The following is a 26,192-nucleotide window of genomic DNA, read 5'->3' as shown; positions in this document are numbered from 1 at the left end:
TCCTTCATGGGTGGCCCATACATATCTTCAGGGTCCTCGGAGGAGCTTCCAACCCCCCCACTGTGCGTGGCACACAGTGCTGCCATTACCACGCTGGTGTTAATGGGCTGCAGCTGATGTGACCCCGAGCAGCACAGTGAGCTTCTGCTACAGAATGCTGGCAAGTGGGGAGGAACAGCAGCAGCAATTTTACAAAAATAATTAGAATTGTGTACTGGAAGGGAGCAGGCAATAGGACTGTGGATGCTGCAGCCCGGGGTCAGGAGGCAGCAAGCACGGCTCAGAGTTCCCAGTGACAGTGCAGCCCATATGCCAGAGCATTTGCCACTTCCCGCTCCCTCTGTGCGACTGCAACCCAAAATTAATAAATAAATTAGGGATAATGAACACAAACAAGAAAAATCGCAAGCCTGTGGCAAAAAGAGATGTTGTTCAGCCCGAGCGTTTTTCATGTCGCAGAAAACAGACGTGCTCCTGAAAGGAGAGAAGTAGCTGGTTGTACAGCAAATATTTTGGGTCAAACAGTAACTCCACATGTTCTCTTTCATTCTACGAAAAATAAAGAGGAAACTGAACGCTTTTTCAGTGTAAGTGTAACATTTCCTTCTGCCAGGAGACAAACTACGCCCAGGTTAAGTCTGGACGTTAATGGCAGCAAACAGCTGAATGCTGGTCCCTGGTGTTTCAATTATTCCCTCTTTAGAGGTTCTGCTTCCAAGAAATTAAAGAAACACAATTTCCCAGTAAAGATCATGTTTTGCAGGCTGTTGCAATGTTTTTATCTAAAGCTGTGGGATTTGTATTTGAAGAAAAGCTCAGTTCACCTCTCTGTCTTTTCATTTATTCACCTGCAAAGTGTTTTCCAGGGTCAGAGCCCGGTGGAGGCTGCAGAGCTGCTTTCCCAAGCCCTGCTCAGCACAGAGACAGCCAAAGCAGGCTCCAGGAACATGTCCTGGTGGGTATCTGCAAGAACAGAGACTTCATGGCATGTCTGAGAACCCTCATGCTGAAAATTTCTCCCCTAATTTAAGCACAATGTCCTGCATTTGTGTTAGTGCCATTTTCTTCTGCCCTTCCTCTGTGCACCTGAACTCAATACACAAGGAATTTATACACAGTTATAGAGTCTTCTCTTCTCCAGACTAAACAGCCCCAGCACTCAGAATCTCCTTTCAGAAATATTAATAAATAAATATTAAAACAAAATAACTAAACAAATATATCACAGCATCCTGAGCAGTAAGAAAACCCTGCCATGGCAAAGCTGGCCAAGGACATTTCTGAATTTCAGCTGGAAAAGCAATCCTGGGGGTCATGTAGGCACCAAAAGGAAAACTGAATGTGAAGCCAAATCCTCTTCAGAATCTTTGGCTAGGGCACAAGAGGTGCACATACACAAAAAGGGGCACAGATCAATTCCACTGAGCCTGCAGACTCCTCCTGCAGTGCTCCACACCAGGATTCCTGCCTGGAATCACAGGTCCATCCCAATGCTCCTGCCAAACCACCCAAAGCTCACAGAGGCAAGGACTGGGCTTTGCTTTTCAAACATCACTTTCTGGTCTTAGTTCTTACTATTTCCATTTGCCTGAAAAGAAAAAATTCCACTTGATACAGCGATGGCCCTAATTCTGAACATACCAGTAACCTCAAATCAAACAGAAACTCCCTTCTTTCCCTATGTTGCTCAAATTCATTCTATGAGAAACATTAAGCAGCAGATTTCCAATGAAATCCTATCCTCTGTAGTTTTAATCTCTTCTTGCCCTTCAAATAAGACTTTCAAGTATTATCTATATTGCTAAAATATTCTATGAGCTGTGCACGTGGCCCCTGCTGCTGTGGAACCAAGTACTTCCCCAGCTTGAGCTTGCAATGAAATAAGCTCCCTCTAAAAAAAACATGAGACTCGTTTTTAGGGTAGAAATTAAGGCAGAAGGAGACCTGCACAAAAATATCAATGAAATTAGGCAATGAGAAGTGGCATTAGGTCAATGAAAATTAGGCAAGAAAATATTTCACTGCTAGAATAAATAAGTTTCAATTGCCACATGCAAAACCAGCAATTTCCAGAATGCTTTCAGCATCTGCACTGTGAGATCAGAGCTCATGAGCTCTGTCAGTGACAGTCAATTCCTGTACAAAGAATTGACTTTAAAATTAACATTTTCCAACCTTAAAAGACCTAAAATTATCAGCTTAGTGTTCAAAACAACAGGTATTTCACAATAAATAACTAATTGATACTGTTCCAGACACAGCTTATTTCCTAAAAGCCTAAGCATAAATAAAGAAATGAATAAATTATTCAACAGAAATTGTTGTTTCATCTTCTTCCTTAATACCTATTTAGAATGCCTAATTTGAAGCAGCACAATTCTCTAACAGAAAAATCCCTAAGAAAAGAGAGAAGCTTCAAGTCTGTTGTTGGAGAAGCAGATTTATTCAGATAAAAATCAGTTAACTCCCCAGAATGTAGAAAAATATAATTTTCTTTGGATTTGAGGAGTTTGATTCAAAGCTGTGAACTAGAAAGCAATATATACAGTTATTAAACAGTGTAAGGGGATTAACTCTACAGAGTGTTATTGACTACTCCAGTCTCATTAACTACAATTTTATTTAGATAAAAATGTCATCTTAAGCATCATTTTTGTGTCAGAAGTTAGATCTGAAGAACAACATTAAAAATGCATAGGCATCAGCAGCTCCCCAATCTGCAGCAGCTCTTTCTGGGATGTCCCCTGGAACTCAGGATGGAAATTATGGTTTTGATTTGCAACTTGTCCATCACAAGAAACTGCTTTTAAAAAGTTGTTCTGTGGAATGTGAGAAGTGTTTTCTGAGAGTCTGTCCACTGGAGCCTGTACAGCTGAGCACAGAGAGCTGAGGCCTGTCTGCCTCTGCTTCCCCCAGGAAAGGAAGGAAGAAAGGTGAGGCTGAGCTCTGAGCTCCTGGTGGATGCTCCCTATTTCCAGATTTTATTGGAGATCTGTGAAGCCAATCACGTGCACGGTAATCTCAGTAATTGCTTTCCATGCAGAATCACAGACCAGAAAACAATGAAAACTTGAATGGAAAAGCCTCTCTGCTTTCTTCAACTCTGAGCAGCTTGCAGAAGGCACCTGGCTATTCCCTAAGAGGTGCTCCATGACTCACCAAACACCAAAATAAATTCCAGCATTCCTCAGGCTCCTCCCTTTCCCCAAGTGCCCGTGGGACACAGCAGAGGGCAGCTGGCAGACACAGGCTGTGGGCAGGGAAGCCTCAGACACCCACACACCCTGACCTCTGCCAAAACTGACAGCAGATGGTACCTGGCTATTTCCTGGACTCTAAACCCAGGACAAGTGGGAAGCCTACACCATCTACAGCATCCTCCACTATCCCAGGGAAACTGTGGGTGCTGGGGCTCTTTGGTCTAGGCAGTCAATACTTTATAAACAGTATTCACAGCCTTCCTCAATTTCAATACTGGATGTGGTGACGACTAAAAAGGATGGAGGTTTTGAAACCTAAGCGGTGAGAACAAAAAGCTTTTGACCATGAAGAAATTCTATCTCTAAAAAATTTAGAAGAGATCTCTCCATAGTGAATTCTTATTAAAAAAAAAAAAAAAAAAAAAGTATTCCATTAAAGCCTTTATGAATTTTGTTTTTAACCAAGAATCATGCTAGTAAGAAAATCCTAGAATGGAAGCAATTACATTCTTATGCATTTGCATGAGCTTGGCTACCTTTGGTTTCATACACTTGCTTAGAGCAGAACATGCTGGCAGAGTTTATTCATCTCTCCATATGAAAATAAAGTGTGCTGCCACACTCCTGTCCCCAAACCTGGCTGCCCACACAGGAGAAGTTCCCCTGCCTGGGCTGGGCAAAGAAACATGAATCACTGCAGATGAAGGGATGCACAGAAAACACAAAAAAGTGGCTGCACATCTCATCTGCTTGTGTTGTCTGCTGTGAGCTGCTCTGTTTAGGTGTGTGTGAGAGGTGCTGCAGCCTGGTGGGGCCACACTGGAGAAATAATGTACTCAACACCCTGATGCCATTCCACCCACTGCCAGTCACTGCAGCCTCAGCATGCCAATTAAACCTGAACTTCTGATTTTGAAAAATGTCTTTTTTATTAATTATAATCTTAAAAAACACGACCAAAAAAAAATCAAAAAGGGTATAAAGCCAATAGCAAGACTATCATATCACACACCACTTTCAGCATCCTACACTTTCAGCATCCTACTCCTTCTTTCCCTCCTTCCCCAAGAGGCTGCTGGTCTTCTTCACTCCCAAACATTGAGTTCATATCAGGAATCAGATCCCCTGGGACACTGCTGAACTGCTTCATAGCAGCCCCACATGTCCCTGCTCCCCACCACGTTAAGTTATCATGAATAATTAACACAGAGGAGAAGATCCCCGTGCCACAATCATCCTCTGCCATACTGCAGGCATGGAGATCTCCCCCTCAGGCTAAAGAAGAAAATACTTAACAAAGCTATCTTAAACTTTATCATGCATCAGTGATCAAGACTAAGTTTATGATCCTGCAAACAAAAACAAAGACAAAAAAGTATAACAGATTACACCCCAGCAGCTTTCATTAGGAGATGCAGTGATGGCATTTCTGAGGAAGGCACTGGCTCCACAAATCACCTCAGCCACCACCCCACCACCAGGCCAGTGCTGGCAGTGATGTGCAGTGTGTGGTATTTGTGGCACTACTGGGGAAAACTATTTTAAGTCTAATTAACATGAAATTTTTAGAATGCAGATGCTTTTCATTTATACATAAAACAAAATGCCGTGACATTTCTCCCATCCATTTATCATAAACAAGTTAATTACTGTGTAACAAATAGCTCCTGCTAGAATCTGTATGTTTTGAGCATGTTAGAGAGCTGACTCAGGCAAAGAAGATGAACCACAAAGTAGTAGCTAATAGCTCACGGCATACTTATAATAAAACAATGACTCTGTAAAAGCTCTTGTTGTCAAATTAAGGCTAAGCTATTTCCATTGGAATAAACCAATTATAAGCAGTCATTATCTGTTTAACTTGATTCAAACCTAGAATACTATAAACACTTTCATTTTGATGCATTCATAACAGTGCATATATTTCAGAGCTGGATATTGCAAAGCTTAAAAGGGAAATGCTGGGTTTATTCTGAACCATGAGCATCCAAACTTCCCCATGCTCTGGAGGAATTTCACCTCCATGCTGAGGTCTGCGTGCTCCTGATTTCTGATGGACAAACCTTTAGGGATAAACTGTCCCAGGACTGCCCACCTCCCCTTCCTAAGGACAAGGTGAGCATAAAAACCTCATGTTTGCTCTGTGAAATCCCCCAAGAGCCATCTAAGCTACAGACACGTTTTTTTCTACCCCCCAGATTCCATGAAAGCACTGACAGGTGAATTTCTGCCTACTTTCTTTGGTTTTTTTTTTTTTTTTTTTATTTAAATTCAGGCAAACAGTCCCATTTGGCCTGCAGATGAATTACTGAATGCTGATGAATAAGATGGTGGTAGCTGGCAGCAGAGCTCTGCGTGGTAAGATGGTGTGAAATAGTACATATGTCAATCTATCAAACATGATAATGTAAGCAATCTGAACCCATTTTTGGTCTGAACCATTGTACAATACTTCACCCAGATGGAAGAAAGAGATAAACATTTTATGCTTCAGACACATCAAGTGCTGGGATGTAAAATTAAACCTAAACTGGAAAACTACCAATTTTACATGCTAGAGTATATATAAAGAACAACACAAGCATGAAGAAGAATTTTCTTGCCCATTATTGTATAAATTAATTAGATATATTTGCTTCCTATGATAAACAACAGCATGTATTTGACTGTAGATTAAAAGGTGCAAAGATGATAGTTGATTTATTAGCAAACACAGCGCTTGCACTTTTTTTTCTTCCTCCTTTTGTTGAGAAAAATGCTCTTAAATCATGGGACAATGTTATCAGGACATGAATCTTACAAGTGGGGCATGGATACATAACGTCCCCAGGGTGATTTCAGCCCTAAATCAGAGGCAGGTTTGCCATGACTAATGTAAAGCTACAACTGGTCCCTAAAGGATAAAATCAAATAGAAATATATTTTCATTCAAATCAACTTGACAGCCTGTGTAAATATAATTCCATATTAAAAAATTGTCAGTTAAACCAGAAATTAAATGACAGTCACTGTGCTGTTTTGAAAGTCACAGCCACCTAATGCTTCTGAACAGACCCTTCTGCTCCATCCCTGCTATCCACCTCCATAAACACAGAACAATTTATCAAGCACTAAACTGCAAAAAACCACTCTTCTGAGTAAATATATTTATGATCCGACTTTCTACAGTACTCAGAGAACATTTTTTATCAAACAATTTGCAAAGCTAAAAGAGCATGAAATCTACTCAGTTTCCAGACTGACCTGTAAAGCTGCCTTCACATTTGGGAGAAATTGCAACAGTGTGTAAACTACTGGTATTTGGTCTCTTTAGGGTTGCATAATCTTGAGTTTGTCCATCTCAAGTCCCTCTTTGGTCACCCTTCAAACTAAAAATAAACTCCCCAAGGTCTACTAATTAATGCCAGGCCAGTCAAGAGAGTTCCTGAACAGCAACACTAAGACAACTGGGCACAGACACAAAAGTGATTGCCAGCTCATGCAGAGCAAAAATGTCCAGTCCTGGATTCTGCTGAAGCCAGAGAGAACACTGACAACTCTCCCTCTCTTCTGAGAAAAATCAAAGTAACAGAGCAGGTGTTTGCTCTGGAGGAAGACAGAAATCCCAGCTTTCTGGCAGAGTGACATGCATGTGAGCAAAATGTACTCAGGGAAACACTGCAAAGGGTTTCTCAAGCCTTGAGTACAGCACTGAGTCCTGATGTGCTCCCCAACTCCCTGGAGTTCTGGGGGGCTGGGATTCTGATCTTCAGAAATAAAATTCTCTTGGAATATTTTTCAGCGTCATGCAAATATAAAGTTTAATTATTTTTAACTTGAAAAGGAGACAGATCAATACACAGGATAATCTACTGTTATTTGGATTACGAAGACATCTTAGAGTTTACAATCACTAAAGTGGTTATAATCCTGCAATTACTATAAAGCTAATTGGTAGTTTCTTTTTGCCTGTGTTTTCATGTTGTCAGTGGGGCAGTAATGAAAATGAATGCCACATTTGTGAACAGAATGTCTGTAGGCTTGTTTACCACATTTCCAACAACAACGTCTGCTTTATCATCCATTTCAAAGCAGAGATAATTTAGGGATCTTTGAATTTCATACATAAAAATACTTTCTGAAATATCAGATGCAGAGTTCCTTCAGACAGGGTGGGAGTGGGAGACTCAAGAGTGAAGTGATGACCTCGCAGAGTGTAACAAACAATGCACCTGAAGCAGACAGCACACGGACTTGGAATGATTCATCTGTATTCAAAACTGTGCTCAGGTAAACCACTTAGTGCTTCATCCTCCTACAAACATAATTCTGCAGACAATTTCACCATCAAAACCAGCATCTTTAAGCCTCCTTTCACCTCCTGAAAATACAGTTATTGCAGAAGCTATTAAGCTTTTTATTCCACTTACCTTTGAGTAACTTCTGCCCTTCCATGATGTTCTGGGAGATGAATGCTGTGTAGTCTTGTTCTGAGAAGCCAGGCTTGCATGTGGGTCTAACTGTAAGATCCCCATTGTGTGCCTGCAAAAACAAAACAAGGAAAATGCACACCATGACTTTTGTCATTTGGGAAAAGGTTTTGCACCCAGTGATGAAGTGTTTAGGCATGAGCAAACCTGAACAGTGAAGCAGTGTGCAAGTAGAAGTTGCTTGTGTTAGAGTGCCTATCTGTTGGAGTGGATCCATACTGTAGCTGCAAAAAATTAAATGGGCCAGCAATAGTTGCCTGACTACAAGAGAGCATTGTTTGTAGGAAGGCTGGGATACTGGGCACTGTCAGAAGAGGGGAGGAAACAAAGAGCAGCAATTCATCAAGGCGCTGTGCTCGCACTGGAGACACGCAAAGGCCTGATGTTGCAACATCCAAACCACCGAGGTTCGCTACTGAGAAACCGGGCAAACCCCAGCATGGAAAGGGGAGAAACACAGGAGCCTGCGACCAGGTGAGGACACCCTTCCTTCCCCTGCACCCCCGCAGCACATCCCAGGCTCTGCCTGCTGCTGGCTGGGACTCTCCAGGCTCTGCTCCTGCCCTGGCAGCGGGAAGGGATGGAGGGGATCCCAATTAAAAAGGTAACAATGCACAGAATGGTGCACAACGTGCCAGCACCCACAGGGAAGCAGCCAACGAAACGCTCGGCTGCACTTTTGGCCCGAGCAGAGGATCCAGCCCCCGGCACAGGGACAGGGCAGCCCAGGCTCCTCGGGATTCCCCGGCAGGCAAGGTCCCAGACCCCCGCTCCAAAGGAACTCGCTGACAGCACACAAGCCCGTGATTTATGCCTAGCGAGTGCCAGGTGATTTACGCACTAACAAGTGCTGGTGGCAGGGAATTTCTAACGCGCCCGGGCTGTCGGCAGAGCCAGCCAGAGCATCGCTCAGCGGTGCTGGCGGCACCTCGGCCGCCTCCAGAGCGGCAGCGCCGCTGCAGCCGGGGGAGCGGGAGCGGCGCCTCCCCGCAAAGTGCGACCCGGGCGGCACTGCCTCCCCCGGAGCCCGCACCCGACACCGGAGACACGGGAGCGAACAGCGCGGAACAGCCCTTCCCGATGAGCTTAGCAAGCAGAACACAAGCCAATGTACTCGGCTTAAAATCACGCTCGGGAGACGGATGCCAGCTACTGCATGGGAAGCGGCGGCTCCGCTGGACTCTGAGCGCGGCTGGCAAGATGTTGCCATTAGCAAATATTTCAGAGGGTCTCACCGAGCACAGCGGGCTTTGAATCTGAAATCGCCCCATTATCAGAGCGGTGCTCGCTAGGCGAGAGCGCATCGGGGCTATTCCTGAGCAGCCACCAGCCTCCACAAGGCTCGGGACATCCTCACGGATTCAAGTTGGCACCGGGAGATTGAGGCGGAAAAATAAGCGGCTCTTGTTCCGCAGCCAGCCCAGCCCGAAACCCACCAGCCGCCCGGCTCGCTCTGTAACACTGTAGCCACGCGTTCAGCCGCTTGTTGATGTTTTACAAAAAACCTTCAATTTCAGGCGGCGTGGGAATAAAACCCTAAAACCCCCAAACTTTTCAGAGCATCACCCCGCAGCACGATGCGGACCCGCTCGGTGGGTTTATTTGTAAAAATAAAAGTTGGGGGCTGCGGCGCGGGCTCCGCGGGGCCGGGCGGGCGGCGCGGCCGCGGGGGCTCCGCGGGCTCGGAGCGGCTCCGCGGGCTCGCAGCGGCTCCGCGGGCTCGCAGCGGCTCCGCGCCGGACGCGCCGCTGCCCGCCAAGTTTCTCCGGCGAGGCGCAGCGCGGAGGGCAACTTGTGCCGGCACCGCGGCGGCACCTCAAAAATAAAATAACAATTAAGAACTGCACGGCGGAGATTCGATTTCTAAAAGGACGGCGGAGCGGCGGGGGCAGCGCGGCAGGAGCTGCGCGCACCCAGCGCCATCCTCACACCCCGAGCCCGAAGTTGGCGCGGAGGAGCCGCGGCGGGGATGGCTCCTCGCCCGCGCTTCCCCGGGGCGCCCCACTTACCGCCGCCGAGCCCCAGACGGGCAGGAGGAGCAGCAGCAGCAGCCGCCGCCGCGGGCCGGCCCTCATGTCGGCGGCGGGCGGGCGGAGCGCAGCGCCGAGCGGAGCCGAGCGGAGCGGAGCCGGCCGGGTCCCGCAGCCGCTCTGGGCTGCAGGTGAAGCGCCCGCCGCGCGCCGCCGCCGGCCCCGCCCCGCCCCGCGCGCGGGCACGCGCCGCTTAAAGCGACAGGCGCCGCCCGCCGCGGGGGGAGCGCGGGCGGGGAGGATGATGATAACGGTAGTGAGGATGAGGAGGAGGAGGATGGTGGTGATGGTGGTACTGATGGTGATGGTGGTGGTGGTGGTACTGATGGTGATGGTGATGGGGGAAAGGGGCTCGGCGGCGCTGCCGCTTCCTCTCTCAGCGCCCTGCCCGGCCCGCGGGAGCCTCGTCTGTCCGCAGAAGAAACTTCCGTGTCCGAATTGTCGCGGACAGCTGGGGTGCTCCTGGGAAGAGCCCCAAAGCAAGCAGCCGGCGCAAGCCGAGGGCGGAGGGAGATCGCGGAGCCGCCAGGGCTCACATCAGGGCTGGCGGTGCCGAGGCTGCGGTTTGGTCCCCGCTGCTCACTGAGGGTCGGGCTTGAGCACCTGTGCCCCTTCCAGCTCGGATTCGGTGATGCCCTGAGCAGCAAGTCCAACCACGAGCCCAGCACCAGATCCAGACTCCTCTGAAATCCCACCGCCTCCCTGGGCAGCCTCTTCCTGTGCCTGAGCACCAGAACTGTGAACATTTTTCTGATAAATAACCTCAGTCTCCAATGTCTCAATTTAAGGTCATCCTCTCTAGCCCTTTTTACGTGTGCCCACAAGGGAACAAGCAGCAAATCCAGGGGAAAATTAACACAGCACTGGACAAATGTTCTCAGTGGGCAAAAAACTAACATGCCCAGGTGGAAACCAAGTGTTTCCCATAAGGAAAAGTAAGTGTGTTCACAGGAAAAGATCAATGTCCAGGGGTTCATGAGTGTATCATGTGAGGAGAGCAGAGCTCAGGCTGTGAGGGAAAGGTGCAAAATCTACCAAAAACTTACATATTGGGGAGGAAAAAACTGATGTGTCCAGGGATGAAAAACTCAGGGTAGGGTAGACAAATAAGCAGTGCCAGGATTGCCTCCTCAGCCGTATCTGTGAACCAGCCTGAGCCTGGCCCTGCTTTTTGTAAGAGGAAAATAGGCTTGTCAGGCCTAATCCTCATCCACATCAGTAGCAGAGGAAGCTAACTCCACTAAACTAGCAAATTTCTGGTGTATAATAAAGGCAGATCCACACAGGGGCAGAAAGTGAAACTTCATCAGTTCAACTCAGAGCACAGAAAGCAGTGGCTTCAAGCAGAGTGTGGCTCCTGCTCTTTTCCTGCAGCAGGACCCTGGCACCCAAATCCCAAATCCTGTCCTTGTCTTCTCCAGCTCAATGCCACAAATAGGAATTCCCAGGCACGAGTGTTTTGTGCTCATAAATCCAACAGCAATTTGCATAAAGAGATGCATATTATCTGATGTACGTGCAAAATCAGACATTGCAGCTGAAAAATCCGGCCATTAAACTGTTCTGTGGGGTTTGCACGTTTCCCAAGGAATGAGACACATAAATCCACTGGCTGCATCTTTGCCTATTGAGTAGGTTTAATAGCATTGTGTTAACACCTAGAGACGTTAGGGAAGAACTGAGGCCTCATTGTACTGAGCTCTGTGGACAGGGATAATGAAAAGACTGTTCCAACCCCACCAATTTACAGTCTTAGTGGATTATGGGGTTTATTTTGTTTTTAAACAAGTATTTCTGAGTTTGTTATATAACATGAAATAAATGCCATCATTGTATCGAATTGAATGTAGACCCTTTTTTATGAAGCACTTCCACAGAGGCAGAAATCATTGAGTGACAACACTATCACAGCAAAAATAAATCCTTATATATTTTAAAAATTAAAATTAAAAATTAAAAAATTATTTTTTTTTCCTTTTATCTTTATGCTCAGTTTCAAAGTTTGGAACAGATTGTTCCAGGTTTAAGGGCAGTTGCTGTTTAAATAAAACTGCAAGTACTCTGGAGACTACTGAGGATAATTTGGATTTGGGCAATTACAGTGTGCATGTTCATTTTTGAATATCTATGGCCACTTATTTTGACTCTTGCTGGACTACAGCTGTTGCTGTGCAAGTGCTCACTCTGCTTGATAACTTTGTTAATATGACAAGTTCTACAAGTATTATCAAAATAAGTCTGACACCACAACAGATTGCGAAGAAAAGGCAGAGCAGCAGTGAAAAAAAAAAAAAAAATAGATTTTTCCAACATGTTTACAGTTGATTTCTAATCTGATGGCAAATTGATTTTTTTCCCAAGCTAGTTTGCCATCCTGCTTTTCTAAGCTGTGGTAACAAACTCTGTGCTCCAGGAATGAGGCTGCACATGGAGCTGGATTCTCAGTTGGATTTTCAGAGCAGTGGCCGGTGTGAAGCAGCAGGTGCCTCCCAAACTGAGGTGGCTCCAGAAGGAGCAGAGGAGAATCCAGATCCACGTTCAGACAGGGGAAATCTCTGCTTCATGGGTGTGCTTGCTTTCACTCTACCATTTTCCTTCACTCTTGACACTCCAGTTAATTTTGGAAGGAATTACAGTTTTTCTAACTGATCAGCTACTATTTGAACTATCTCCTTGTTTAGCAGCACTTCACATGAAGTGCTTATAAAATGTCTTCCTTCAGATCTTTAAGGAAAATTAAAAATATGCCGTTTACATTTTTGTACCTATTGAATTTTCCCCCAAACTTTCAGCTTGCAGGCCTGAGCTGGGCCTGAACATGTGTTATTTGGAAGGGTTTGCTTCACTTGGAGTCTGCTGGGAGACTGGTTAGGAATTGGTGCACTGGAACAAAAAGCAATAGGAAGCTCCACCTTCTAACACAGGAACAGTACAAGATGTGGAGTGGGCGGGATGAAGAATTTGAGTGTACACATGCACAATAAATCAACTTGCTAAACACCTCAAGAGCAAAACTGCTGATCCTGGGAGGCAACTTGCTGTGCTGCACAACACCCCAGAGAATAAAAGGCTCGTGGATGAGACATCTACAGAGCTGACTGTGCTGGGATAACGAGGAGCTCAGAGCACACAAGGGATTTTCCCCTCCTTGGTGCACACATGTAATTCCTATTGACAGCAGTGGGACTTGCACATCCACACCGAGGGGACAATAGAACCCTTAGTGGTGGAGATGAGCATGGGATGTGAGCTGTGTGACCATGGAGAGGGAGCCAGGCAGGGAGGTGTGATCACTGGGGGACTGTACAACATACAATAAAATTGTCAAGCAGCCATCAAGTATGTGAAAGCATGGGAATAACAAATTAAATGGACAGGAGGTGAGAAAACAGAGTCTCAAGGGGCTTTTGCCTTCCTAGCTTAGGGCTGATATCTGAACTCCTTATCTGGGAAATGTTCCCACTGGCTTAACCCATTTAATTCTCTGACAAGTAAATATTTCGCTGAACTCGAGTAAATAGTTGTGGCCAAGGATAAAATGTGGTCATTAAAAAGTGTGATAAACAAGAAGAAATTAATTTATACAGTATGCAGACCTTACTGTGGGTTTCTTCTGTATGATCTGGTGATTCTTGCTTTTCAAGTAGGAGACAGCTGGGTGAGAAATGGTTTAGAGTCATTATTACTAATCTGGGTTTGTGTCAGAAGTAGCAACAAAGGACACAACAGGAAATAATGATGATTCTAGTTTGATAGATAATGGCAAATTTTGTGTTTATGACAGCAGTTCAAAAATGAGATGAATGAAAAATGCCTTCAGATTTAATGTGCATTTGGGATCTTTTAAGGATGCATAGGGAAGAGGGGACAAGATGAAACTGAACAGTGGAGGGAAATGTAAATCAGAGCTATGGAGAAATAAATTATCAGGAAAAGAAAAACTTCTACCATATCTTGATGGAAACCAACAGAAGAGACAAAGGATGCTCCTAAGTAGGAAGACCACAACCACAGAAGGAAATAATTAATGGTAAAATCCAGAGCTTGTACATTTATCTAATTTTCTTAAGTAAGAGCAACTGGAACTACGTGAATAGTTGGGCACAGCTCAACATTCTGGATTGCCTATGATCTGGCTCCAGTACAAAATCTAAAGACAAATTGATGAATCACAGAGGAGAAAGTGACTCGAGGAAAGAATGCACAAGAAAAGGCAGCACCCAAGAGGAATGGGATGTGCTTCAGCCCGAGCTGATTCCATCCCTGCTCGGCTCCCTGTGTGCTGGGCTGGTGGGGCTGGCACAGCTGCTCCCTGGTCAAACAGCTCTGGTGAAATCCCATTTTCAGTCCTGCCAGACAGGCTGCAGTGCCAAGGAATCTGAACCTTCTCCCTTTCACACTGCCTATTCACCCACACACTGTGGATCCAAGGGATTCTTCTGAGCTGCTCATGTGAGTGGCACTGGGGAAACACAGCTTCAGAGGCCCTGCACAAACCCTTCCTGCTCTCTTAATTACACTGACCAAGGGAGGCCACCTTTGGTGCAGTCTGACCTCCAATTACGAGGCACACTGTGGTCTCCTCACTGAGCTGTGCAGCATTAGTGGCAGCATGCCAGCAATGGCTATATTAAAATCAATTTCAAACTCCCAATTCTGTGTCTCTTTCACCTCAGGTGAGGTAACACACGTTATACTAATGCAACTCTTTGTAAAATATTGTGAAACAAAACTGACCTGTGCAAAACAATTAACAGTTCTATTATTTTTTTTATCTTTTTTTTTTTTTTTTGTACTCTTGCAAAAACAAAAGAAAAAGGAAAAAAGCAGACCAAGAGGCTTAATAGATCTCTATCTTTGCAGTGGGCTACTGTTTTAAGAAGAGGTATTAAAAACAAAAAAGCAGAAAATCAGCATTAGGTTTGTTCTCAGAGTCACCAAGGAGAATAAACTGCAAGAGCTCCCTGACACAGCAGGCAGGCAGCTCCCAGGCTGCTCCATGAGGCAATGCTTGATATTCATGGAAACAATGAAATCTCACCAGATTTAGTACAAAAAGGAGATGAATAGGCAGACTGTGATTTTACAAGCAGGAGGAAGGCCACGGATTCCCAGGTTCCCTAAAGCCTTCACAAACTTACTGATTTTAAGGCTCTCCTCAGAGGATCATGTGTTTCAGCAAGGTTGTGCCATCACCTCAGGAGCAGAGAAACCTGGAACAGCAATGGGAGAACATTACCCAACACCAACATAAACCCAGGGATTTCCTCCCCACCCTCTCCATGCACCCTCAGCAGCTCAGGAGGAGCTTTTCTAAAAAGTCCTGTGATTTCCTGTGCCACTGGAATTCTCATTCTCACATTCAGTGAGGTACCAGGGGAAGGGGGCAGGATCTGACCTGTCAAAATTTATGGTTCTTTAATTTTTACTCATCTGACACCAGAAAACTCCAAATTAATATCAACATAAATAATAATTTTATTAAGTGACTGCTGAAGGAAAATGAGAATTTTTTCAGACTTGCAGCTTGTTTGCAGCAGCAAACCCCATCACCATTGCATTCTTCTGATCAACATGACTCCATATACACTGAAATGTTCACAGTAATGTAACTTATTCCAGTCCAAATCTCAAAATGAGTTACCCTGCTACAAGCAACAATATTAATAAATGATCATTCTTTTACCCAGCAAAAATGTGAGGTCCAGATCAGCCTTTCTAATATTACTCTGAATTCTTTTCTTATTTATCAGAAAAAATATGTTTTCCTCTGCACAGATTGGTAAAACATAAATAGAAGTGATGTCTGAGCTCTCTCAGCCTTTTGTGGCACCCAGCTTGTTGGTATTCCTCACAAATAAATCCAACAGTTTTTGCACTGCAGCAGATACTCTGAATTGTGTGTGTGTGTGCCCGGTAAATGCTGAGGCAGAACTCCTCAGAGAAAGCCCCTGTTACCTGTTTAATATGAAGTAATTTTCTGGTGCTGTCAGCATTTTTGGTCAAAAACCACCTGGAAGACAAAGCACTTTGTAAGAGACAGCTTTGACAGCCAATGGATGTTAATAGTGGAACTGAGAGGGTAAGAAAACTTGGAGAGAGGGGAGAGAGAGGGAGGGATGTGCTCTTGTAAGGGATCACTTTGTGACAGAATATCCCATACTCAAAGTAATGCTCCATATTTCTAATTAGGAAAAGTAGTGAAAAATTTACAGTGTTTGTCTCCTTGCAATTGCTGTCAAGTTAAAGATGTACATTAAATTTATTTAACTATCTGCAGCAATGATTTAGCTACAAATGAGAATAATAATATGATAATATTATGTACTAATACTAATATTACATGCCTCAGTGAAGTAAAGCCTAGAAATAAAAGAAAGGGAACTATTTAGGAACACCATATACATGAATAATATGGACTGACTGCAGGCCAAAAATAATAAAAACCAAAATCTTCCACACATGCATAACCAGAAAGGAAGAGAAAGTGTAGAGTCACAGGGGTTGAAGTTTTATTAACCACCATTGGTAGTCACCACCTGACTGCTGCTCAGCTGATAAAGGCTGGTTTTGATGTTGGTGGAGCTCTGTACATGAAGTAACTGCTGCTTTTGCCAGTGTCTAGAAATGCCTGAACTCCAAAGATTATTTTTTCAAGTTCATGCATTCATCTAACAAGATTATCTGCATTTATCCTGTTAACTCTGACCAGCAGATCCTGTGCTCTCACATCCCCTAATCCATTCCCAGCTGCACACAGGCTTTCAAGTCAGACTGGAACAGTGTCCAGGACACACAAACAGGTGCTAAAAAAACTGGTAACATCCAAAAGTGGGTAACCCTCAGCTGAAATGCATTTTTGATCTCTTTGAGAGAGAAATCTATGGGAGAAATTCCTGCACCATCTTTCAGTGTGAGCTGCTGGTAGGCTTGTGTTTTAATAAAGCTCATTTTAAATGACTCTGATTGTGCTGATCCATCAGTAGGAAATGGCAGAATTGTGGATCAGGTTTGATTGTAGCCCAGAAGCAGTACAGGATTTAGATGGGACATTTTGGAGATTTTTAACAACAAATACAAATGATGTCTGGTGCAAGCTGTGGTAACCTGGACTTCACCTATGCAGATATGTCACAAGAGCAGTCATTTGCAAGATGATCCTTAAGTACTTTATGAGAGATAAATCTAATAACCTCTCTGGCAAAACCTCAGCAGGATGCAGACATTGTAATAATCCATATGCAAGCCACCACATTGTATTGTGTGCTGTCAGACAGCTCAATTATTTTCTTCCAAATCTAACATAAGCCTCTGTTTAGTAAACATGATGAGAGTCAAACTTTTACATATATATATATATAAAGTGCTTAATTTGCATGCAAAATTGCCCTAAGTATGTATGCAAATAGGAAAACTCATGCACAGATGACTAATTAAGTGCATTTATGTGAGAAATTACCCAATGAACGCATGGAATCTCAGTGACTGTACACACAACTCCAGGAGCCATTGCCTTTGCAATTTGGATGTGTAACTGGTTGAAAAAACTGTTTCTCAGTACTGTGTTGAGCACATGGCCAGAAGCAGGACAGCTGAGGGGCTTTGGGAAGAAACTGTGAAAGTTTGTGAGGAGCTTTACAGTAGGAACAGAATTTGCCATCTCTACCATTACTGGTTTTGTATTCACTTACAGCCATCCTGTGCTAATCTGTGGCTTGAAGAGAGTCATATCTGAAAAAAAAAAAAATAAATCAGAAAAATAAAATCAGAGCAATGGCACAAGAGGTGGTGCCATCAAAATGAAACCTGAAGTCTGTAGCCTGCTGTTGCCTGTCCAGCACATGTTTTGAAAACAAACAGCAAATTTTACTTTATGTGCCTTGATCAAGCTCCCTTTTGTCTCATCCAAGCAGCTTTTGTGGTATGACAGCACAATATCCCTCTGGAAGGTTCAGGGAGTTTTGGTGAGAAAAGGGTACCTGTCTGTCTGTTTTAATTTTCCAGGCATTGATGTTATTATAAGTTCTGTTATCTCTAAACACTGATTAGTTCTCTTTATATCCCCAGAGTTAGAAAGTTCATGCTAACATTGTTAAAATTCAATATAGAGAACAAGTTCTTTCAATATGATGAGATAAACATCCCTGACTTCAATGTCCTGCAGAGAAAAATACCTGCCCAAATTGTTTGGATATGCTCTGGCTGCTGAAAGCAGGGAACATCCTCAGCCTGCTTTGTGATGTTTTCCTATTTTCTGGTCATTGTGTAGATATGGAGCAGAACAGGTAGAGGAGCACCTGTTTATTTATCCACAACTCGAGGTCAAACGTTTCAATCAGCCACTAACACAGGCAAAAGTGAGGAGCAGGCCCAGGGGAGGGGGAGAAGAGGCTGGGCAGGGATGGAGGGCAGGGATGGAGGGCAGGGATGCAGGGCAGGGATGCAGGGCAGGGATGGAGGGCAGGGATGGAGGGCAGGGATGGATGATAGGCAGGGATGCTGGGCAGGGATGGATGATAGGCAGGGATGCAGGGCAGGGATGCTGGGCAGGGATGGAGGGCAGGGATGGATGATAGGCAGGGATGCAAGGCAGGGATGCAGGGCAGGGATGCAGGATAGGCAGGGATGCAGGCTCGGCAGGGATGTTAGGCAGGGAGGGCAGGGATGCAGGGCAGGGATGTTAGGCAGGGATGCAGGGCAGGGATGCAGGGCAGGGATGCTGGCACTGCCCGGCTCGGTCAGGGATGCTGAGCTGCAGGGACAGGCTCAGCCCGGTGGGGCTCTGAGCTGACAGCTCGGGCAGGACGGCAGAAGGATGCTCTGAATGCGCTGCTCCAGGTTGGTTTTCCCTCAGAAGGGAGTTGCTCAGGCTGGATTTCAGGAGGGAGGACTTGAAGCCGATTTCTGCCGCTAAGCGGTGCTCGAAGCAGCGCAGCATCCTCGCGGTGCCGCAGCTCGCAGGGAGAGCAAAGCACGGCACTGCCGAGCCCATCAGACTGATGCACACACTTAACAAGTGTCCATTACGCCGATTTAATCCTTCTGTGCCACCGGATAAACCAGGGGGGAAGAGCAGGCCAATCCAAAAGATTAAAGAAATCCAAAGATTGAGCCCTGCTATACAGCATCTGAAGCGGAGGATTACAGAAAACAATTCTTATTTTTTAAAAGCTTTGTCTGCCTTCTTTCTGTTCCTTTTTAATTATTAGTATTGTTTTCTCCGAGTTTATGGTTGTTAGAACTTGAAGTACTTACCGAATAAAACTGAAGAAAAACACTTAATTAATACTTGCAATGATTCCAGAACTTATTTTTAAAACAGATGCACCATTTTCTTATAAATTGAAAAAAAAAAGTTAGAAAATAGTTTTTCTAGAGTACATATCTACATGTAGATCTAATCCTTCCTACCCTCCAAAAACTATGCAATTGAGAAATAGGGTGGAAATTTGGAAGGAGAATGCAAGCTTGCAACTTCTGTTCTCTTCAATCCCAGAAGTGGAAATGCAGCAGGCAGAGGAGTTGTTTTGGCATTTTGACACCCAAGTTTTTGCTCACAAGATTGGATTCATCACCTGGTGTGCAACAAGCCAATGGCTGCACACTCAGGAGACATTGATTATTTATTTGAGAGCCTGGATGCTCCATGAATTCCACAAATCAAACACCACCATTGGGCTTTTTGTGCCATTATTTACACACAGAAATTCGGGTTTAGTGACTTTCCAAGTACAGCCCCTCTGTGATGGCTGGTTGGTATTCTCTGTACAGATTACATAACCCCAGCTCAGGGGAACCCATGCTCAGGGGAAGGGTCTGCACCTGGGCAGGGTCTGTAGGTGTGACTTTCAGTATTATAATGAACATATTCAAGTCTAGGATCCATGGACCTAGCAATGTGTATGGAGATACACATCAATATCTGGATATTAATACATCCCTAAGGTTTGTTAATTCCTGGATGTCCTAAGAAATGCAGCTCCTCTGGTTCCACTGTTTAGGTTTCCTTTCTTGCAGATTGGAAGTGCACAAAGATCTTGCAGCAAGGAACATCCTGATTTAAGGTACTCTTGATATATTCCACATTTTGCAGAGCTGCAGCAGAGGGGGAGGCTCAGTGGGCAAAGCTGTGCAGTCCCAGGAATGCAGAGGCTCAATTTCAGGAACGGGAAGTTTTTGTCCTGTTCTATAGGAGGAGGAGGAATTTGCTTAACCACAGTCCATGGAGGAGTTTATTCCTTTTCTCTGTTGTGGGTCTGTCCTAGGAAATGAAGGCTGGAGAGAAAGGTGGGTCAATGAAGGCTCAGGGTCCTGGATCCCACATGGTCTTTGGTGGATTTCCCAGCTCCTGGTGGAGCAGTTCAGTGCTCTGCATTCACCCTCCCATCAGGAGCTGTGTCTGCAGCTCAGCCTGGGAATCAGCACTTTTTAGCAGCTCTGAGGACCCTAAAACATTTCATCACACCAAAACCCAATGAATATCTGCCTGTGTGAGCTGCTCTGCTGAGCAGAATCCTTTAAAAAAGGAGCTGGAACTTCTGGGGAGAGGATTAGTGCCTTTTGTGAACTGTGTTTTTGTGCTGGTGTTGGTTTATTCACAGCATTCCCTGAGAAGTGCTTTAAATCAAGAATCAAAAGCCAAAAGGGTATCAAAGCTGTACAGGAAGTGATTACTACTATAAATTTTGCTGAAACAAGCTGATGCTTTGCTGATTCTTTGGTCTTTTTCTGGTAAAAATATGTCAGTGTTAACTCACAGCATTGACTTCTCTGTTTTTTTTTTCATTTTTGTTCCATGAGATTATTTTTAGCTGCTGTGCATTAGCTCTGCTTCAGAAAAATATTGAGGTAGAGGTTGCAGGTTCTTCCTGAAAAAAACAAATTATTTAGTGGTAGAAATGCAAGAATACCTGTATATCAATAAAATTAATGTCATGTGGCCCCTTCCTCTCCCTTTTTGAATGGAGTTGGGACAGATGTTAGAGAGAGATGTGAATTTCTCAGGAGAGGAAGAAATATCACAGGTAAATCAGCTTTATACCAGAAAAATCTGATAGAAATTAGTATAACAGCTGTAAAATAAGTAAACTCTTAACAGAAGGAGGAACCATTTTCAATTTTAGGGGAAGTGGCCAAAGTATTCAAAGCAGCTTTATATGAGGTATTTATATTATAGAATAATTTCTGAGCTCCAAACAATGGTAAGGAACAGTAGCTCTCCAAAATGTCCTCTAGAGAGAGCAGCAGAAATGCAAAATTCAAATGCCATCAACAGGGTCAGGTGCAAGTCCAGGAACAGTGTGGTTCTTCTGACATTTGCATGTTGTAGGCATGCATTTACATATTTAGAAATAAATTTATAGTGGTCTACAATTTCTCTGGGAAGTTTCTGAGTTTAGCTGTAGCTTCACCACCAGAAATCCTGGCACCTCTGCAATCATCCTCAGGTTTTCTAAGATTCCTCAGGTTTCCAAGACTATGTCAATTTTAATATCTTCCTTGTGATGCAAGAATTTTACCATTTGTTATAATATTTTCCAAGTGTTGAAATGCACTTTCCCAAGGCCAGCTCTGTGTGGTGGCATCAGTCTGGCTCGCTTGTCTCTTTGCCTTTCATGCACTTCCTTCTTTTACTTTAACAGACTTTTTCTGCAGAATAAATCCAACTGTAAGCAAACTTTCTGAACTGCTGATATCTTACTGTTTATCTCCAAGAAAATACCACAAATTCAGTAGCAGTGACCTCAGTTCTTCACCTGAATTTCAAATTGCCATCTGACTTTCTGATACCTTTTCTCTTTGTATTTCTGCTGCCTGTAAATTTGGCCTTGCATCTTGCTGTGTACAATTAACTCTGGTTCCTGACATCACCTTTCTGAACATGTGAGATTCAAAGAGAGAAAATGTTCAATTTTCAGCTCCTTTTGTCCTGTTTGTGCTCAGCCTGGGTCAGACACTGCTCCCACAGTTCCAGGAGCAAACATGGAGGTCTTGCAAAATGAGGATCCCACCTCTCCACCTGCTTCTTACTGGTAAATTAATCTAAATTTTTTCCCACTTGTTCCTGGCTGGACCAGGAAAGAGGTCCAGGTTTGAGTGTCTTCATTTCAGAGACAAGAGTCACACACACTGTGAACCCTGTCATGGACTGTTTTATCCCCAGAAATTATTTGGAAAAAACAAATACATCTGTTTACATTTAAAGAAAAAAAATCAAGGGAAAATTCTGGCTTTTTATTACTTAGAGACTAAGATTTGTCAGTGTTGGTCAGATTCACTAAAAACTTGTTTAAATATTAGACATAATTCCTACAGTGGTGGAAGTGGATAAGGAATTTCAAAACTCCAGTTTAAACCCTCAAGGAGCTTTCTGTTAAGGAAATATAGGGATAATATATTTGGAATATAAATGAAGCACTGAGTAGGTTTTCCCCCATAGAATGTGTACATCTTCGTTCTGCAAACCACAGACCAAATATTGATTACAATTTGAAATAAAATACAAAATGTCATTTATGCCAAGTATCATAAACAACCTGATATCCTCTCATCTCTCAGAGTTTGTGAAGAATGGAGACAATAGCATTTCCTCACATAAACTATAAAGAATTTAAAGAGTAGGATCAATATTGTAAGAGGAACTTCTACGTGCACATATCCAGCTGAATTCCCAACAATATAAAAGGGAAATATTTGTGCCTGCCTAGGGCTTCAAATTGCTGTATACTATCATGCATTACAGCCTGTATTAATTATCTAATTGAGACATTTATATGGTCATCAGGCAAGTGGGGACCTGGAGAGAAATCCCTAATTAAGACTTTGGAGTTTGATAAGAGGCTGCTACTGCACGGTGATAAAACACTATTTTTGTCTTATCTTATGAATGTGTCAGGGCAGATTATGTTAAATGCTACCTACATGCATAATCAGATGACATATCTCTGGCAAGGCCTGCAGATAACAGTCTGCAAATGCACATTTATTATTTTACAGTTCAGACTGTTAAAAGGAGAGCAAAACTTGTAGATCCAAAAGTGCAGCCGAATCCACCTTGGTGTTTCCCTTGGGATTTGGGGACAGTTTTTGGGGTGTGCTGAGACTGAGCAGCTGGAAACCAACACCTGGAACCATCCCTGGCTGTGCATTGCTGAACTCCCTGGGCACTCCCTTCCTGCCCCTGGCATGCTGTGTATTGGAGGGGGGATTACAGACATCAGAAATTCAATTATGCCCCAGGAATCCCAGTCCAAATGCTCCTTTTCACCTTCATTGCCTTCCCAGAGAGAGGGGAGCAGCCAGGGATCCAGTCAACACTCCACATCTCATTTCATTCAGAGAGCACTCCCCATCTCTTGGCATCATGAGTTTGTTGTGAATGCTGAATATGTAGTGCAAAAATACCAGCAGTGAAGATTTTTTTTTTTTTCCTTGACAAGTTTTCTGGGAAAATCCAGAGCTGCTCTATTTTTTGCACACAGCCTCCCCATCCTTCTTCTCGTCTGCAGGGCTGACTCAAACAATAGCATTCAGTTCAGGATCTCTTTCCTCATTAGGTGCTCTGAGATCCCCAGGAGGATGGCCAGCTCTACCACCAAAGCAAAATTCAGAGAACAAAACATGCATGACAATTGTTTTAGTGTTTTGCCTCTTGCCATCATCCAACACTGCTGATATCAGTGATGCATCTCCTGCCATATCTTTCATTGTTGGAGCCTTGTTCCAATGAGAGGAAATGTTTACAAGGTTTGTATATATACATATGTTCATACAAATACATATATAATGTGTATATGCATTGTACAACAATACATTTACACATGCACACACACTAAATTTAACAGTGCAATTATAATTTGGGATTATTCAAAGCCTGCATTTTAAAACTTCCACTACCTTCTACCTGGACAATATATTTTTTAATTTTCTGCTATTTACAGGCATGCATAATACAAACTGACAAGTGCTAGAACTGTGGAAAAGAGGTGAGGAACAAGGACCAAAGGTCTTTGCTAAGTAGCAGGATGAAAGATGGCTTAGTGCAATTTTGCAGAAGGATTCAGTTTTACAGATTTCCAAACAAGAAACGTGGATATTAATGGGGGTTTGCAAAGAGCAAACTCAATAACAGTCCTAGTCAATTAAAAGTACATAAAGTATTAATGTGTTGTCCCCTGGTTTGTGTTTAAGGGGCTGTGGAGACTAATGTTTAAATCCCAGCAGAAATAGTCCAATCCTCTGCTCAAACCCCATATTTGGAGCTATCATCCATTACCAAACATCACTTCATTAATATGCAAAAGGTTTCTACATGTTTCCCTAAACATTGATTAGGTTCAGGGATTTGGGAGAGCTGAGTTTAACCAGCCCCTGTCTCCCAGAAGCTCAGAAACATCTCAGCTCTGTCCTGTCAGCTCAGTGTCTCCTTCTCCCTGTGCAAGCAGGAGCTGCAGGGCTGTGAGGTGGTGTCAGGATAAATCCATCACATTCCAAAGGACTGGATGCTGCTCATGATGTTCTCCAGGTCCACAGATTTGTCCCCTGAGAGCTTGGGGGAAATGGAAGTTGAATTGGAAGCACAGCAGGAGAATAACTGCTCAAAAGCTGCACACACCTGGTTGAGGTGTGAGCCAGGAGCTTTCCCAGGGTGGTGGCCCAGGCATGGCAAAGACCTGGCCACAACAACTGACAATGACTTCCAGCTTAGAAGGGAAAGAAGCAAAACAACCACTTGTGAAAACTTTATAACCCCTCTGCTTCTTGTTTAACCTGATCACTGCCTGTCTAAATAGGTGATGGAATGAGCACAACCCAGCAAAGGCTCTGTGGGTGTGATTGATGGAGTGCCCCAAAGTAAAACACTCATTCTGAAAAGCTGAAGAGAAATGCAAACTTTTAATAACATTTTCAAATTATTTAATCGTACAATCAGGCCTGACCTTGTTCAATATGAAACTTCATTACAGCCTGGAATGTTAATATGGAGTTCCAAAAGCATCATAAATTACTGGTTTCTTCAATGATGCATGGGCCTGTCCTGCTGTGGCCAACTGCAATTTTAATATTTTCTTAAGAAATGAAGAAATGAAGAATTATCAAATAATGGCATGATGCTGAAATTACTGTTCTAGGGATCACAGTTTATTAATTGACTCAAAAAGATAAAGACATTACTCATTTCCATAGATAAATGATATAGCCTGGGCTTTTTTTTTTTTTTTTTTTTTTTTTTTTATGAGGGGGAAGAACCCTAAATACTTATTTTTTAACAGATCCATTAATAATCCATTCAGCTGACCTACCTTTCTGCAACATGACAGGTCTGACAGTCAATGAAGAAATTACAACGTGTAACTGGCAATTTCACCATCAGAAACATTATTTTGTATACAACTAGTACCTTGTAACAACTTAAAAATGGTATTCACTCTTTGAAAAGGGCAAAATAAAACCACTTGCAATATTGACTGACAGAGATTCTTATTTGGTGCTTATTATTTAACAACAGAACAAGAAAAGTGAGTGGACTATTTAAATGACTTGAAAAATCAGGGAAACTGAGAGACCAGTGCACTTGTAGCTCAAAAATGCATTTTGCAAATCACCTGCAATGACTGTTTGTTTGGAATTAAGAAGGGAATGCTAAATCTTGGTGGTCTTCAGGAATAGTCCAGTTCAGTCCCCCAGTTTGATGGTTCTATAGATTTCAATAAGACTGGATTGAAATAGAATGGTCTTTTCTTAATAGTTTATCAAAGCATCATCAGAAGTTGTGGTTGTGGGTCAGACACTGGCCCAGGGAACCTTCTCCTCATCTTAGCACTCTGTGTTTGCTGGGGTCTGAGGGTCCCTGTGCTGCAGGATATTCCAAAGATGAAGTGTTTGCTGTCTGCACTGAAAAACAACACCACAGGCCTGGAAACAAAGCTAATCAAACATTCTGCAGCAATTAAAAAATAAAATTGCATTTTGTTGTATGATTTTCATATAATGAACAGCATGGAAATGTGGAGATTCAAGCAGTTTGAATGCTCAATTAATTCAGGTTCAATAATCATTATGACCAGAACTATGAACCTTCCTACTATCCCTTTCCCCCCAACCTAAATCTCTGTTTGTGACCTCTTCTGCATTCTTTTAAATCAGTACCAGATCCATTCTAAAAGCATCGAATGTAAATAAAACACACACAAGACAGTTCAGCTTTTTTCTATGATGCTCATCCAAGGCTTTACTTGCCAAGAGGCAGAAATGCTGAACAACATTGTGCAGAAATCTATAATTTACTCTACAATAACCTTGGTTGGTTTGTTTGTTTTTTTTTTTAATTTTTTCTGGCCACGAGACAACATCAAGAGTTTTCATGGGCAATCCATTGCCCAGAACTAATTGTTTGGAATGTGCAGTAAGAAAAGAATTTCATTGTTTTCAACCACAATATTAAACAACTACTTAGCAAGGGGAGAGAATAATGGAGAATAATTATTAACTGA

General features: G+C 43.4%; 1 protein-coding gene across 1 annotated transcript in view; it reads right to left on the bottom strand.

Annotated features, from left to right (window-relative positions):
- CDH4 (cadherin 4) overlaps nucleotides 1-9,859 on the bottom strand; it is a 414,536-nt gene extending 404,677 nt beyond the window's left edge. The window contains 2 exon segments of the mRNA XM_056507230.1: nucleotides 7,610-7,721; nucleotides 9,679-9,859. Coding sequence (XP_056363205.1) covers nucleotides 7,610-7,721; nucleotides 9,679-9,744 — 178 coding nt within the window. The 5' untranslated portion in view covers nucleotides 9,745-9,859.
- Between the last annotated feature and the right edge of the window lie 16,333 nt (nucleotides 9,860-26,192).

This window comes from Oenanthe melanoleuca, chromosome 20, assembly GCF_029582105.1.
Source record: "Oenanthe melanoleuca isolate GR-GAL-2019-014 chromosome 20, OMel1.0, whole genome shotgun sequence".
Taxonomy (NCBI): Eukaryota; Metazoa; Chordata; class Aves; order Passeriformes; family Muscicapidae; genus Oenanthe; species Oenanthe melanoleuca.
Note: the sequence above shows the minus strand (reverse complement) of the source record. Positions and strands in the feature narration are given on the sequence as shown.